This window comes from Archocentrus centrarchus, chromosome 23 (genome assembly GCF_007364275.1).
Source record: "Archocentrus centrarchus isolate MPI-CPG fArcCen1 chromosome 23, fArcCen1, whole genome shotgun sequence".
NCBI classification, from domain to species: Eukaryota; Metazoa; Chordata; class Actinopteri; order Cichliformes; family Cichlidae; genus Archocentrus; species Archocentrus centrarchus.
In genome coordinates this window covers 11140003-11154543 of record NC_044368.1, presented here as the reverse complement: position 1 = coordinate 11154543, position 14541 = coordinate 11140003, and the positions used below count along the sequence as shown (strand labels likewise).

The following is a 14541-nucleotide window of genomic DNA, read 5'->3' as shown; positions in this document are numbered from 1 at the left end:
TTTTTATTTCACTCAAACTTTTATTTTTAACTTTTTAATATTATTATTATTGCTATTTATTTGTTTATTTATTTATTATTTACGTACGATTAGTTCACCTTCAAATTGCAAATTTTCACGGGTGACACGGGTAAACACGAGTGGCTTTAAAGCAGAGAATGCCTTCATTAAAAATAAGCCCTCAGTTTTTCGGTTAAATGAATGTTTAATGTGAATTGTTTGTCCCAGCCTCATTAAATTCAAATAACTGGACAAGAAGAGCAAAGCAGCTGGTTTTGCTTCCAGCAAAAATCCACTGATTTGCAGCACTGTTGTATGATCATTTGATGTGACAATTGTCTTTTATTCCAGGATAGTTTTTTATGCTTTATTTATTTATTTGTTTGTTTGTTTATTTATTTATTAAGACGTTTTGTGTTGAAAAAAAAAAACCCACATGGGAGCCAGGTATGAATTCAGATTCAAGTATTAAACTTTGTGTGTGGCCGAAATACAACACTGACAAAAAAGAAAGAAAAAAAAATACTGTACAAATCATCTTCAAGGTCATGAAATACAGTAAAATGCAATTGCATGGGAATGTATGTGTTCATCAGATGTCTCTTATTTTTATACTCAAAATAAAGGATTATTTTTCCTCAAATAAAGCAGGTGTAACTACATACATTTGCCTCTCTGTATACAATATCTATGACACGGAGATTCACGATATATTCCTAGAAATGATTCTTCACAAGCTCACACACCTTCATGAAAACACATCATCAGCCAAATTTGTCTTGCCATACATATATCTGTATACTCCATCTTCCCAACGAGTAATAGTTTGCAAATATGTGCCTACGGGACAGACTTTCAACATAGAAACTTTATTAAGTATCGCCATTGCACGCTTTTACCACCAGAGGCCACCCTCCTTTTCCAATCTTTTTATTTATTCTATTTATAAATAGATAGGGATTTAAGGTTGGGATATGACACTAACAAATGGTGATTATTAATAATTTGTGTGGCTTAGGCTATGTGTGTATCAGAAAAGAAAGAAGAACTGGACAGAATCTGGATTTTAAACCCACCTGCCTCAGACAAGACTCTGGACACGGAACAATGTCGCCCTCTTGTGGTCACTTATGAACGCTACACTCTAGATCAGTACCTGGTCTTATAAATGAGCAGTTGTCATGTTGTTCCAATGTCAGTCTCCTCTAAAAGCTACAAAAAGCTGAATTATCATACATATATATATGTATGATAATTCAGCTTTTTGTATATATATATATATATATATATATATATATATATATATATATATATATATATATATAATAGCCTTTCGGATGACAGGTGAAACGTCTTCAAGAAACTTGAATAAACTTGAATAAGTCCAGTGACTGACCTGGATGACTGAGAACCTCCACAAGACACCTTTTAACTTGAGCAACCGCTAGTGTCAGCAGCGCCCCCTGCCTCTCATTACGTGGAAATATCCTGACGTGTCTTACGTCGACGTGGACGCTCCAACCGGAAGACAGTTTTGGCTACGTGGAAGTAGCTTCTAATCTGTTCGAGGCTGAGAGCAGCTGTAACCCTCATCCGTGAGCTTCAGCGCTTCAAAATGATTAAAAAATTTGATAAGAAAGACGAGGAGTCTGGTAAGACTGTGGAGCTATTATTTTAAATGGTTGATAATTTTAATGGTCTTGACTTGACTGGACGCTGTGAAAGCTAAAGCGGCGCTATCCTGTTAGCTCCCAAGCTAAAGTTTTCGCTACCTGTCAGGGCGAATGAGCGATAATTATGGCTTGCAAACACATTTATGGAAAAGTAGCAGTTTTATGGGGGGAGATAAAAAGCTGAGTTGAATTTGCATTTAAATCCACAGCCATTAATATGCCAGGTTTATTTAGACCAGCGTTAGCCGATTGTGTTAGCATTGCCAGCTTGGAAGTGTCAGCTGGATGTTGTCATTTCTGGTGTGTGATCTCTCTGAAGCCCGAAGCTTACATGAATGAAACGTGTAGCAGTCCCTCTTTAAGATAAGGAAGACTGTCTGGATATGTGCATTTGTATTTAGTTACCAGTGTTTTATCATACTTTATTTTACCAAGGGGCCACACGAGAAACTGGGACTGTTATGGAGGGCAGCGCTAATAAGCTTATGAAAAGAGAAAATTAATATAAAGTAGAACTGAGTTCACCGTATTGCTTTCAGTCCTCCACAGTGGGCCCAGTTTTTCATTGCCCACCCCTGCTTGCCATCCTTCATGTATGCATTTGCTTTGAATGAGGTTTTGTGAAGTTTCTAACGCAACTATTTCAATATTTAGGAAGTGGCTCAAACCCTTTCCAGCACCTGGAGAAGAGTGCTGTGTTGCAGGAGGTAATGTTTTTGTTCAGTATTGTTGGAAACATATTCTGTTCTCTCATTAAACCACAAATGTGAGCCAAAGAAAAATGTTCTATGCACTGAAATGAAAAGGTGTCTCTCTTTGGCCACAGGCTCGCATCTTCAATGAGACTCCCATCAACCCACGAAGATGCCTCCACATTCTCACCAAGATTATCTATCTCCTTAATCAGGTAAACGATGTTTGATGAACTAGGCTATCTGGTATGGTGCTGAGTTGGTGTCATCATTTGCTCTCATTCTCATATCTTTCTTCACACAGGGAGAGCATTTTGGGACCACAGAGGCCACAGAGGCTTTCTTTGCAATGACCAGGCTCTTTCAGTCCAACGATGTAAGAGATGCCCCCATTCATTTGATCTCTAGTTACATTTAGATGCCATTTTTGGTCAAGCCTGTAACATATTCATGTTTAGGTTATTCGGGTTTATCCTATTTCTCTCCTAGCAAACCTTGAGGAGGATGTGCTACTTAACTATCAAGGAGATGGCCAACATCTCTGAGGATGTCATCATTGTTACTAGCAGGTTTGTATCAAGACATGAAATTGTTTTCATGATTACTTTTATATAAATACTGAGCAAATGAAACAAAAGAGTAAAAATTAGTAAAAAATTGTTTCATAGTTCTTTCAGTGCACCTGTTATCATCCAGTAATACTAACATAAATGGATTACCTGATGGTATAAAATCTACTGGGAGCAATATTTCTCTAGCTGAACTGGAAAGAAAATTCCTTTTGTGATGTTTTCCCGTTCCTTTTACGATTCCAGTCTTTCTGTTTGTTTCTTGTGTGGTATTTTATAGCTTGACCAAAGACATGACTGGGAAGGAAGATGTATACAGAGGACCTGCTATCAGAGCTCTCTGCAGGATTACAGATGTGAGTGCTGCTTAACTTTTTCCCCTTTTTCTTCCATTATTTCGTTCCTCATTTATCACTTTTCACCTTGTCATCCCACGCAGAAGAGGAAATACCTTTTATGTTCTCCTAATAACTTCCATGTTTTCAAGTTAAGAAACTGAAGCGTCTTTATGGATTTTTCTGTGTTCCCCACAGACGACGATGCTGCAGGCCATTGAGAGGTACATGAAGCAGGCTATTGTTGACAAGGTGCCCAGCGTGTCCAGTTCAGCTCTGGTCTCCTCACTGGTATGAAATGAGCTCACTTGCCTCTTTCAGCGTTAATTCAAGAAGCATCTTTTTTGTGTTTTCCACGATTCATCAGAATTTTGTTAATCGTCTTCTTTGTGGTGAACAGTAATGTTTTTTCTGCTTCAATTCTTCAGCATATGGTGAAGATGAGCTACGATGTGGTGAAGCGCTGGGTGAATGAAGCCCAGGAGGCGGCATCCAGTGACAACATTATGGTCCAGGTGGGGAAGGACACAAAAAAAATTATGCTTTCTAGCTGGGCTTGCTATACTTGGGTAACATGGAGAATATATTAATATTATTCCTAAGTAGAAATGAATTAAAGTTGCTGGTTATTTGTGTCCTGTTCTTTAGTACCACGCCCTGGGACTGTTGTATCACCTCAGGAAGAATGATCGCCTCGCTGTGACCAAAATGCTCAACAAGTTCACCAAGTCTGGTCTCAAGTCTCCCTTTGCCTACTGCATGCTCATCCGGATTGCCAGCAAATTGCTGGATGAGACAGAGGGAGGGTGAGTAGACCTGCAGCAACTTGATACACAACAGACGTGTGGGTACGTTAAATTGCAGGCTTGATGTCATGTTGCCATGGATTCTATCCTTTTGTTTACAGTCATGACAGCCCGTTGTTTGACTTCATCGAGAGCTGCCTGAGGAACAAGAATGAGATGGTGGTGTATGAGGCTGCTTCTGCTATTGTCCATATGCCCAATTGTACTGCCAGGGAGCTGGCCCCTGCTGTGTCAGGTTACTAGTTTACTCGCATAGTATTCATAAATGTGCTGACAAATTTATATTGTAAATGAGCAGTTTTTCTCTTCTCTTACTATATAAATCTAATTTTATACATGTGTTCCTGCAGTGTTGCAGCTCTTCTGCAGCTCTCCTAAAGCTGCATTGAGATACGCTGCAGTCAGGACCCTCAATAAGGTACAGCTGCACTCCCCCTTCCTCCAATACGTGGGTTGTTTTGTAATATTTAAGTACAAAACAATTATGTATAAACAGCCATGAGTCATTTTACTCTAACAGCATAAAAATAATAGATTTTAAATAAAAAATATAAATCCTGTATGTTGTATAAATACACAAACTGCATTAATATTTCCTTTGTGTCCATTAGGTGGCCATGAAGCATCCATCGGCTGTGACTGCGTGCAACCTGGACCTTGAAAACCTGATCACTGATTCAAACCGCAGCATTGCCACACTGGCCATCACAACTCTTCTCAAGACTGGCAGTGAGAGCAGCGTGGATCGGCTGATGAAGCAGATTTCCTCTTTTGTCTCAGAGATCTCGGATGAGTTCAAGGTCAGATATTTTTGTTATTTAAATATTTTAGCTCCACATCTGTAAAAGCAACTTTGTTCCAATTAGCTGGTAGTAGGAGCCGCTGTGCTCACAGAACAGTATCTGTTTTATCTAATACAATGGAGAAGCCTGCACCTGACAGTGGCCTGTGTTTGTATGTATTACCATCTTGTCCAACTTAACTGCATGCAAACGTGTAGGACTATTGTACTATTATAGATATTTTGAATGCAAGACAGCAGTCGCCAGTCCTCTCTAAGGTAACAAACTCATAGTCATATATGAATCCACAGCCTGTGACATGCACATATCTCAGGCTAATGCAACCGTTTTCACTGTGAATTGGAAGTTTTGTCAGGCTAAGTGTGTCCAGTGTTGGTTGAGCCAGTTTCATGCTAGCTTTGCCGTCCCTGGCTAACATTATCTGAGTACGGTGGCACATGAGATGAGCCCTCGTGTTGTAATATTTCATACTCCTTGCAAATTCCATCTATCACATTCATCTCCTTTGTCTCATTTTTATTAAAACATCCAAAATAAGCTCAAACGTTTAGCCTAAACATGGGCAGAACTTTACTGATTTCTTTCTCCAATACCTCCATCTTTGTATCGACTTCGTCCTGCATGCCGACCGTCACCTCTGCTGACCTCACTAGAAAAAAAAATCTCAACAGCACCATCTGGTGGACTGATTAAGTAGTTGATTTTATCATTCTAGTACTGAAAGTTGCTTCACAGTTAGAAGGTCTGGGTTCGAATTCACCTTGGCCCGGGCCTTTCTGTGTGGAGTTTGCATGTTCTCCCCGTGTCTGCTGGGGTTTTCTCCAGGTTCTCTTGTTTTCTCCCACAGTCCAAAGACATGCAGTTACTGGGGTTGGATCAGTTGGTGATTCTAAATCGATACAATTTTGCCACACAAAATATCTCGTTATGGTGTTTCAATTTTTCCCCCATCCTTAATAGATATCCTTTAATAGAAAAACCTGTTGTAGCAGTCTGATATGAGCAGTATAGCTCATATGAAATAGTTGCACATGTGCTTATGTCATTCTTTGAAATTTTGTCAATGTTTAATATGTAGAGAAAATGTTGAATGTGAAAGTACGGGATCACATTTAAAAGTTGCTGAAAAATCCTTGAATAATACATGAGTTGTGATTGGTTATTGATGGCAGATGACAAATTGTAATGGACCTCCATAGAGGGAAATTAAAAAAAAAAAAAAATAGTTTCATGGGATAAGCAATTTTTTTTTTTTAGCCTATATTCCCCACCCCCCCACCAACTTCCTTGAAATCAGTTTCTTTGGGGAAAAAAGTTTCATAAAATGAATCTTAATATGAATCTGTGTGTGTTTTTATTTTTTTTTATTTTTTTATTTCAGGTGGTGGTGGTGCAGGCCATCAGTGCTCTCTGTCAGAAGTATCCCAGGAAGCACAGCGTCATGATGAACTTCTTGTCCAACATGCTCAGAGATGATGTAAGTTATATAACGGATTATTGTCTGCATTTTGGTCTTTGACAAAATATTTGGTATGTAGGTTTCTTAAGTGGGACGTGTTTTTTTTAGAAAATGCTTGATTTTATAACGAGATTGATGCAGTGATTGAGAGCAGTTGAGTCGCTGTTGTTTAAATCAGATTTTGGTCTGCTTATTCTTATCACCATCTCTTCTCTTCCTGCAGGGTGGCTTCGAGTACAAGCGGGCCATCGTGGACTGCATCATCAGCATCATTGAGGAGAACCCTGAGAGCAAAGAGACTGGCTTGGCCCATCTGTGTGAGTTCATTGAGGACTGCGAGCACACGGTACTCGCCACAAAGATCCTGCACCTACTGGGCAAAGAGGGCCCACGCACCCCGCAGCCCTCCAAGTACATTCGCTTTATTTTCAACAGAGTGGTGCTGGAGAGCGAGGCTGTCCGTGCAGGTAAGACCGAGTAGGAGCGCGTGCACCTCAGAACCTTGACTTTAGATCTATGGCCAGAGACTGATGCCAGTACTCCTCTTACTTTGCCAACACCTCTTCCAACTTTTTAGGTCGTTTAATGAGCTAAAACATTTGTTTGTGTCTTGTTCCACTTTTAGCTGCTGTCAGTGCTTTGGCTAAATTTGGAGCTCAGAATGATGATCTGCTGCCAAGCGTCCTGGTTCTTTTGCAGAGGTATTTATTAGTTTTTTGTGTGTACTTTTGTGTTTCAGTGCAGTGTCATTTTTAATATGGGTCTGTTTGTTCAGGTGTATGATGGACAGTGATGATGAGGTGCGTGACAGAGCTACTTTCTATATGAATGTGCTCCAGCAGAAGCAGAAGGCTCTGAATGCTGCCTACATCTTCAATGGTAAATTATGGTTGCTTTTCAAAATGCACCAACTGCACGTGTTAAGAGCCATCCGGGCAACTTGTTTGCCAAGCACTCAGCAGATGATGTGTTAAGTCTCCTCTTATGTGTGTTTCAGGACTCTCTGTTTCCATCCCTGGTTTGGAGAAATCCCTCCACCAGTACACCTTGGAGCCCTCAGAGAAACCTTTCGATATGAAGACCGTCCCTCTGGCCACCGCTCCTATCACAGAGCAGAAAACAGGTACAATAACAGATTTTATTTTATTTTTTTTAATTTAATGTGTAAACTAGGAAGGTGTCATGTTCAGGAATCAGATCATTAAGAAGGAATTTTTTTGTCCTTTCAGAAATCGCCCCAGTTGCTACAAGCAAGCTGCCAGAAAAGCTGGCCCCATCACGCCAGGATATTTATCAGGGTAAGGCTGTAAACACTGGCTGTCTTTTGTGATGATTCGAGATGCGCGTTCACGTTTGTCATCGTTCAGATAAAATTAATAAAATACCCGCTTCATCTGTTTTTGTTTAAATTATTTGACAGAACAACTGTCAGCCATCCCAGAGTTCCAGGGTCTCGGCCCACTCTTCAAGTCTTCCGAGCCGGTGCAGCTGACGGAGGCTGAGACGGAATACGTTGTGCGCTGCATCAAACACACATTCGCCAGACACATGGTGTTCCAGTTCGACTGTACGAACACTCTGAACGACCAGTTGCTGCAGAAGGTACTGGCGTTTTTACCGTTTAGTTTCACGATCATTTAAATTTAAAAGATATTTTTAAACACACGTGAATGTGAAATTTGATTCTTCTTTCTAGGTGGTAGTGCAGATGGAGCCGTCAGAGGCCTATGAGGTGATACACTACGTTCCCGCCCCGAGCCTCCCGTACAGTCAGCCTGGTTCTTGCTACACTTTGGTCCGCCTTCCCGATGACGACCCCACAGCTGGTAGGAACGTTTGAAATCTCCCCAGACATATCTGCTGCTGCTGAATGCAGGATTGGTGGATTTATGCCTCCTGTTTGTTTGCAGTGTCTTGTACATTCAGCTGTACTATGAAGTATCTCGTGAGAGACTGCGACCCCAACACAGGGGAGCCTGATGATGACGGTTACGACGACGAATATGTGGTATGTCATCGCACTACATCTGCTAAGTATTTATTGGTGAATGGACTAAAAAAAAATTGTAATCAAACTAAACTGCTCCCTTCTCTGCTTTTTGGGCCTTTCTTTAGTTGGAGGATCTAGAGGTAACGGTTGCAGACCACATTCAGAAGGTTCTGAAACCAAACTTCGGAGCAGCGTGGGAAGAAGTAGGAGACGAATTTGAGAAGGAAGAAACCTTTGCCCTGGCATCTGTACGAACTCTAGATGGTACGCAGAATTAGAACTTTATGCTGGAATTAAACGTTTATTTACCTGACATGTACAGGGCGCATTAACTGACCTAAGTTACTATGATTCAAATTTTCTGTGGGTTTCGTGTGCAGAGGCGGTGGGTAACATCATCAACTTCCTGGGAATGCAGCCTTGTGAGCGTTCAGACAAAGTTCCCGAAAACAAGAACTCACACGTCCTCTTCCTCGCTGGTGAGTGTCGGATGTGAGGATGTTGGTCGTTGCGGGCAACTTTGTAACTTGAACTATAAAATGTTTTAAAATGAGTAGGTGACCCACTCTACCGCCTGAGCTACAGAGTGAAAACTCTCCCACTCTCTCCTCTCAGGTGTGTTTCGTGGAGGTCACGACACGCTGGTTCGGGCTCGGCTTGCGCTGGCTGACGGCGTCACCATGCAGGTGACGGTTCGTAGTGGAGAAGAGACCGTTGTCGATGTCATCTTGGCCTCAGTGGGCTAAAATGGTCATTGTACAGCTTTGTGCCAACGTGACCACCTTTCATCCCTGCTCAACAAGCTGAAACGTCACATAAGTTCTTCACAGATCTGAAATTATATTACACGAATGTTTTACTACTTGTAGTGTATAAAGTGTTTCTTGCTTTTTCTTTATATTTTCTGTTGGTCCTCATGTTTTGTCATCTGTCAACTACAATAAATCATAACTGTCAACGTGCATCCATTCACTTCTGCTTATCCTGTTCAGGGTCACGGGGGGGCTGGAGCCTGACAGCTGACATAGGGCAAGAGGCAGGGTACACCCTGTACAGGTCACCAGCCCGTTGCAGGGCCAACACAGAGACAGACAACATCCGCACTCACAATTAACCTAACCCCAGTAACTGCATGTCTTTGGACTGTGGGAGGAAACCAGAATAGCCACGCAGACACAGGGAGAACATGCAAACTCCACACAGAGAGAGGGGGAGGGGCCTGGGCCAAGGTGGAATCGAACCCAGGCCTTCTAACCGTGAGGCAGCAGTGCTAACCACTGCTCCACTGTGCTGTATGCTTCATTTCTTTTCCAATCAGTAATTAAGACACTTTTTTTTTTTATAAAACTAATTTTATTTGAAGAAAAGCTGATATTTAGTCACTGACATCAAGATAAATGTAGAAAATTATATCAAAATTCATTCAGAATACCGCTGACAGCAAGACAGACAACGCAAAATAGAAGGAATCAAAACAGTGTCCCACATAAACTCAGTGATCACACACCCTAACATCACTTCGAATTACATTATTGTACTTCTGCACTCATCTCCAGCTATTTAAATACAATCATTTTTAGCCCACACTTCCCATCTTCATGGCAGTGATAAACATTTCAGGGACTGGTGCTGGTAAATTAGCTCTGATCAAATCTCAGACTGATGCAGCATTTCATCTGGTTACAATCATTAGAACAGCGATCTGTACCATGTCAACGTCTCACACTTTGGTACAACACTTAATTCGGTAGGTTTTACAATCAGTTGCATTTGGTTTTCTTTCAGAAAGAATGAATAAAATTGAAATATGCATTTAAGAAGCCAGTGGGATCTTCCAGCTGAGGGTAGTGACTGATGTGTTCATCCAAAATTGTGACTGTTGACCTCTGGACCAGTTTCCTGCAGAAAAAGAAAAAGGCGCACACTATTTCAAGTAAACATGTCACATAAAGGCCGCAGATAGTAGGAGAACACTGGGAATAAAATATTGGGACTATATGTTTTATGGATGGCGTGGAGGTAAAAGAACCTTATCATCTCTGGTTTACCTCCAGCTCTGATGACAGAGTTGGTCCAGTATATATTTTTCATAGCTTTTGGTAAAGCAAATAAACATCAATCCTTCCATCGTGGATTCAAATTAAGGGTCCTCAGCCTGCAAGGCAGCAGCGCTACCGGCTAAGCCAGTGTGCTCCCTAAATGTCACCAGCATGCAATTTTCTTTTGTCTTTAACATAATGTCCTATTATGTTAACAATAACAACTTCCCCAGTACACCAGGGGAGTGAAGAAGCTGGTGGAAAGGTCTGAATACCCTATATATGTAGCTGCCAGTTCAAGACTGCTGAACTGAGCTCCTGAGAAGCACCTTCAATGACTGATCACAAGTCCCAACTGCAAGTTGTACTAAGATGAAAGAGATTCCCAAATGTACTACCTTCTAGGTGTTCTTTTTATTTGTCTGTCAAGGTAATTTGTAAACTTAGTGTATTCAATGTAACTCCAGGCTTAGGGGTGTTATAGATAATCTAAATGGGGGTTGAAGGGATACTCACTGGTAAAGACGGATGAAGTGAGGATGGGGGTTGACTGGGTCCAAGGGTCCATAGATCATGTGCACTGAAACACAAGGAAGAGGGTGGGCAAGGAAAAAAACAGACGGAGGAACGCTGAGAAGTGGAGTGGTACAGGAGCGAAGTTAAACAGCATATACTGCAGTTAGTTTTGCTAAGATGTTGCATTTCTCATTAGGTCTATGCCACACACACACACACACACACCCTCCTGAGCTCTCAATCACAGATGGACTAAGCAGCTTACCATCAGCAGCTCTCTGGCTGAGGCTGCTGACACATTAAGAAATTGTTTGGCCCACACAAAAGCCGCCCTCTGATTCATTAACACGCACACCAAGATGTGTGATGCAACCGTGAACTTACGTGGGACGTATGTGGAAGTGAGCGTTCCCACCCAGCGCTCTCTGTGTTTCAATCTCTGGTTGATGTACTGCAGAATACTGAGGAGATAGAGGGCAAAATTAGAATTGAGCAAGCAGTTAAGTTATAAGGGCCATTTGAACACAAGGTGAGCAAGCAAACACACGCACCTGTCCAAAACTAAGTTGCCGTCATTGTAGCGTAACCCTGTCCACATGTCCCAGAACTCAGCATCTGATGGCTGCGTGTACGGACCGAACACTTCTCCTATCCTACCGGTCAGGAGGCAAAATCCAACATCTAATTACATAATTTCCTAATGCCGGTTTCCATCTCTAACTCTCGGCACTAAACTCAGCTTCTCTTACCCTTTTTGAAAGATCATGTAGTTGGTGATTCGCATCAGAATCGGAGCCAGAAAACTGGAGTCCTTCAGAAGCTGTGGAGGATAACACAGAAATGACTCTGCGGTAAGTTTACCAGCCAAACAGCTACCCTTAATATTCACTCCATCCTCCTCAGCAAACAAAGTTGACTCACCGTCTGCAGCAACCGTGGGTGGTTTGTTTCTGGGAATAATCCTGTCGGAAAGAAAAGTGTCAGCAATGCTTGTGACTTTCACACTGGAATAAGATTTGGAATGATGTGCGTTATTAACACAATAATAACAAGAATAATAACACCTATTTTTTTTTTAAATATCAAGGTTATTATAGGGCGCTACATTTGGAGGCACAATCAGGAGCTACGTAATTGGTGATCACCCTGGATGGAAGGACAATAGCCTCCCTTCCCCTGTGCCTGGCCTCATAAACACCACCCCTTTGTGAGAGGAGGACAGTGTCTAGCAAAACAATCTGCAAGAATGGAAGCTAGGCCCTGGATACCACTCGGGACTGAAAGACGCAGGCTGAAATAGATTAGGAACTCACTTTCCCACACGAGATCATTACAACTACCCTGAACTGACCTGACCCTGTGGTTGCCCTTGCAGAAATCCCTACCCAGGTGCTCCCTGCAGAGGTGGGTTGCAAAGGACTTGCGGCCAAGGATAGGCCTTCTGACAAGCCATCAAAGCACTATCAGAGGCTGCTGTGTGAAGCAGCAGTAGGCTTTAGAAGAAGAGGAAGGACTCCAACAGGGGTTTTAGGGGCACACCTGGGACATCACCTTATTGCTGTTGAGCTATCTGCTCCTGCATATCAAAAAGAGACAGGTGGTGTGGGCATCTGGTTAGGCTGCCTCCTGGGAGGAGACCCCCCGGGTAGACCCAGAACATGCTAAAGAGATGCTGTCTGGCCTGGGAACACCTCGGGATCCCCCAGAAGGAACTGGAAAGTGTGACTGGGAAGAAGGATGCCACTGCAACCCAACTTTGGATAAGATGGGATGGATAGAGCTAATGATTTTGTAAAAATCCAGTTTAAAATATGATATAAAACGCAGAAAATATGAACTGCAACTTCTGTTTATACTATGTCCAAAGAAAATAGAGTGCACTGTACCTCCATTAGAAAGACACAGGCTGTTCAATGTCAGGTGACTTGTGCGATTTTGATCACTCCTAGTTTGGGAGAAGGACAGAGGAAAAACCAATGCAAGTTAGCAGTTTATTATTTCACATCATTTTGGCAACCTCCATAAAAACACTGCTGACCTGTAGAGCAGCTCCAGGGCCACAGTGTCTCCATAGTCATGGGACACCAGGTTCACTCGCTGGTTGCTCAGTCCCAAGTGGGCCACCAGACCTTCCACCACACTGGCCTGCTCAAAGATGGAGTACTTATGAGGCCGCTGGGATGATACAGATACAGGAGAACAGTTATATATGTTTTAATTAGTCACTGTGTAACTATATATTTCCTGTGTCTAGTTCTTACTCACCGGCTTGTCACTGAAGCCAAAACCAAGGAAGTCCAGTGCAATGACTCGATGGAATCGCTGCGTGAGTGGATCCCAGATCTGTATGAGCGGGGGAAGAAAATGTAGGTGCAGGTCACAAACACATCCTACATTTCTCAATTTGTTTATCCACCGAGCATGTGCAGTGGGGTGGGCACCTTGCTCCAGTCATAGCTGGAGGTGGGGAAGCCGTGGAGCAGAATGACAACATCTGAGCTTCCCAAAGCACCGAGGGAGTCTGAGAAGTTGAAGGAGAGAAGATATCACAGATCAAAGATATGTGCATGCAAAGACACTGCAGCCTTACTCACACTTGAACACAACGCCATGGCAGCCTAAGTGGCATTTTCTAAGCATCCCAATCTTCTAACATGTTACCTCTGTAGAAGATTTTCCAGCCTCTGAAGTGAAAGACCTTCCCAGTACTGTGCCACTTCTGCAGCGCAGGGGAGAGCTGAGGGGGCGGGATGTGCAGGTACACGGCCACCAGAGGGATGCAGATCAAACCCACATGAACCCACCACTCTCTCATCTTGAGCTCAGTGGGGGACGTCGCATTCCTGCCTCTGAGAGATGGAGTCATTAGCAACAACACGTCAGACAAGGAACCTGCAGGATTCACATAACCGCACATGCAGGAAAAAGGCCATCTCTGCTTCCCACCTACAGTGCAGACAGTAACATATCGCTGTGCAACATATTAAAGAAGATTAGCTCACTGTCAGTTATCCATAGATGATCGATAACTCACTACAACTCTAACCTTCCACCAGACTGATCCTGTGCACGGTTTACTTTATGAGACCGACACTGCTGCAGGCTGCTGTACCCACACAAACGGCGCGACCCGTCTTCAGCAGACCTTCGCCCCGTGTTTGGGATCCATTACTGCGGAGGAAATTCCAGCGGAGCGGAAAGGAGAAACGCTTTTCAAAGATAGGAGAAGTACGCAGAGGTCTCACTCTGCCGCTACTTACGCGAGGAGATGAATTGAATAGAGCAGCTTGGTTGGTTGTGGTTGTTGTCGATTAACACGGAGTAAGCCATCATCTTCGAGAAGTTGACCATAGAGAGCAGGAGAGAAACACACTGCCATCTGCTGGTTTGGATGTGCAACAGCATTTTATCGTTTATGACTTATTTATAACATCCCAAAATATTTTGATGTTTGATATGGTAATACTGATTTTTTTAAAATCATGTTTATTTTGAATTTGATCATTTTCCTCGTTTACATTGATTTTATATAATTGTATTCTTTAACTTCATTTTATGGTATTATATTCTATGTTATATTACATACATATTCTGCTAATATGTCCTTGTTTCTTCAGATTTCCAGGCCAGGTCATGTTTGTAAATGAGAACTGGTTCTC

General features: G+C 42.3%; 2 protein-coding genes across 4 annotated transcripts; one reads left to right on the top strand and one right to left on the bottom strand.

Annotated features, from left to right (window-relative positions):
- Positions 1–1521: 1521 nt before the first annotated feature.
- On the top strand, positions 1522–9285 carry copg2 (COPI coat complex subunit gamma 2). The gene is made up of 24 exons (XM_030719941.1): positions 1522–1652; positions 2328–2380; positions 2500–2580; positions 2670–2741; positions 2855–2934; positions 3215–3290; positions 3468–3560; positions 3698–3784; positions 3918–4075; positions 4177–4310; positions 4426–4493; positions 4687–4875; positions 6260–6355; positions 6561–6804; positions 6963–7038; positions 7113–7216; positions 7335–7460; positions 7567–7635; positions 7758–7939; positions 8034–8163; positions 8248–8345; positions 8453–8591; positions 8708–8806; positions 8943–9285. The coding sequence occupies exons 1-24, from the start codon at positions 1616–1618 to the stop codon at positions 9071–9073; spliced, it is 2622 nt and encodes an 873-aa protein (XP_030575801.1). The 5' UTR covers positions 1522–1615; the 3' UTR covers positions 9074–9285.
- Positions 9286–9687: 402 nt separating this feature from the next.
- mest (mesoderm specific transcript) lies at positions 9688–14210 on the bottom strand. Of its 3 annotated transcripts, none has more exons than XM_030720194.1 (12): positions 13929–14210; positions 13544–13731; positions 13324–13403; positions 13148–13225; positions 12921–13027; positions 12769–12827; positions 11804–11844; positions 11632–11702; positions 11434–11535; positions 11267–11343; positions 10883–10946; positions 9688–10226 (listed from the first exon to the last, which is right to left on the bottom strand). In XM_030720194.1, exons 2-12 carry the CDS (start codon positions 13695–13697, stop codon positions 10109–10111), a joined length of 951 nt encoding a protein of 316 aa, XP_030576054.1. In that variant the 5' UTR covers positions 13698–13731; positions 13929–14210; the 3' UTR covers positions 9688–10108. The 3 variants fall into 3 exon arrangements, with proteins under 3 accessions (XP_030576054.1, XP_030576053.1, XP_030576052.1); XM_030720193.1 differs by having other exon boundaries at positions 9689–10226; positions 12921–13057; positions 13885–14208; XM_030720192.1 differs by having other exon boundaries at positions 9690–10226; positions 12921–13057; positions 13929–14206.
- Between the last annotated feature and the right edge of the window lie 331 nt (positions 14211–14541).

Bases quoted from the DNA above. Each gene is read 5' to 3' on its own strand.
- copg2 (XM_030719941.1), top strand. From the start codon at position 1,616: ATGATTAAAAAATTTGATAAGAAAGACGAGGAGTCTG. The intron at 8,164-8,247 runs GTAGGAACGTTT...GTTTGTTTGCAG, and splicing joins CGATGACGACCCCACAGCTG to TGTCTTGTACATTCAGCTGT. The intron at 8,592-8,707 runs GTACGCAGAATT...TTTCGTGTGCAG, and splicing joins ATCTGTACGAACTCTAGATG to AGGCGGTGGGTAACATCATC.
- mest (XM_030720193.1), bottom strand. From the start codon at position 13,697: ATGAGAGAGTGGTGGGTTCATGTGGGTTTGATCTGCATCCCTCTGGTG. The intron at 13,058-13,147 runs GTGAGTAAGAAC...GTATCATCCCAG, and splicing joins TTGGCTTCAGTGACAAGCCG to CGGCCTCATAAGTACTCCAT. The intron at 10,947-11,266 runs GTAAGTTCACGG...CTTGTGTTTCAG, and splicing joins CACTTCCACATACGTCCCAC to TGCACATGATCTATGGACCC.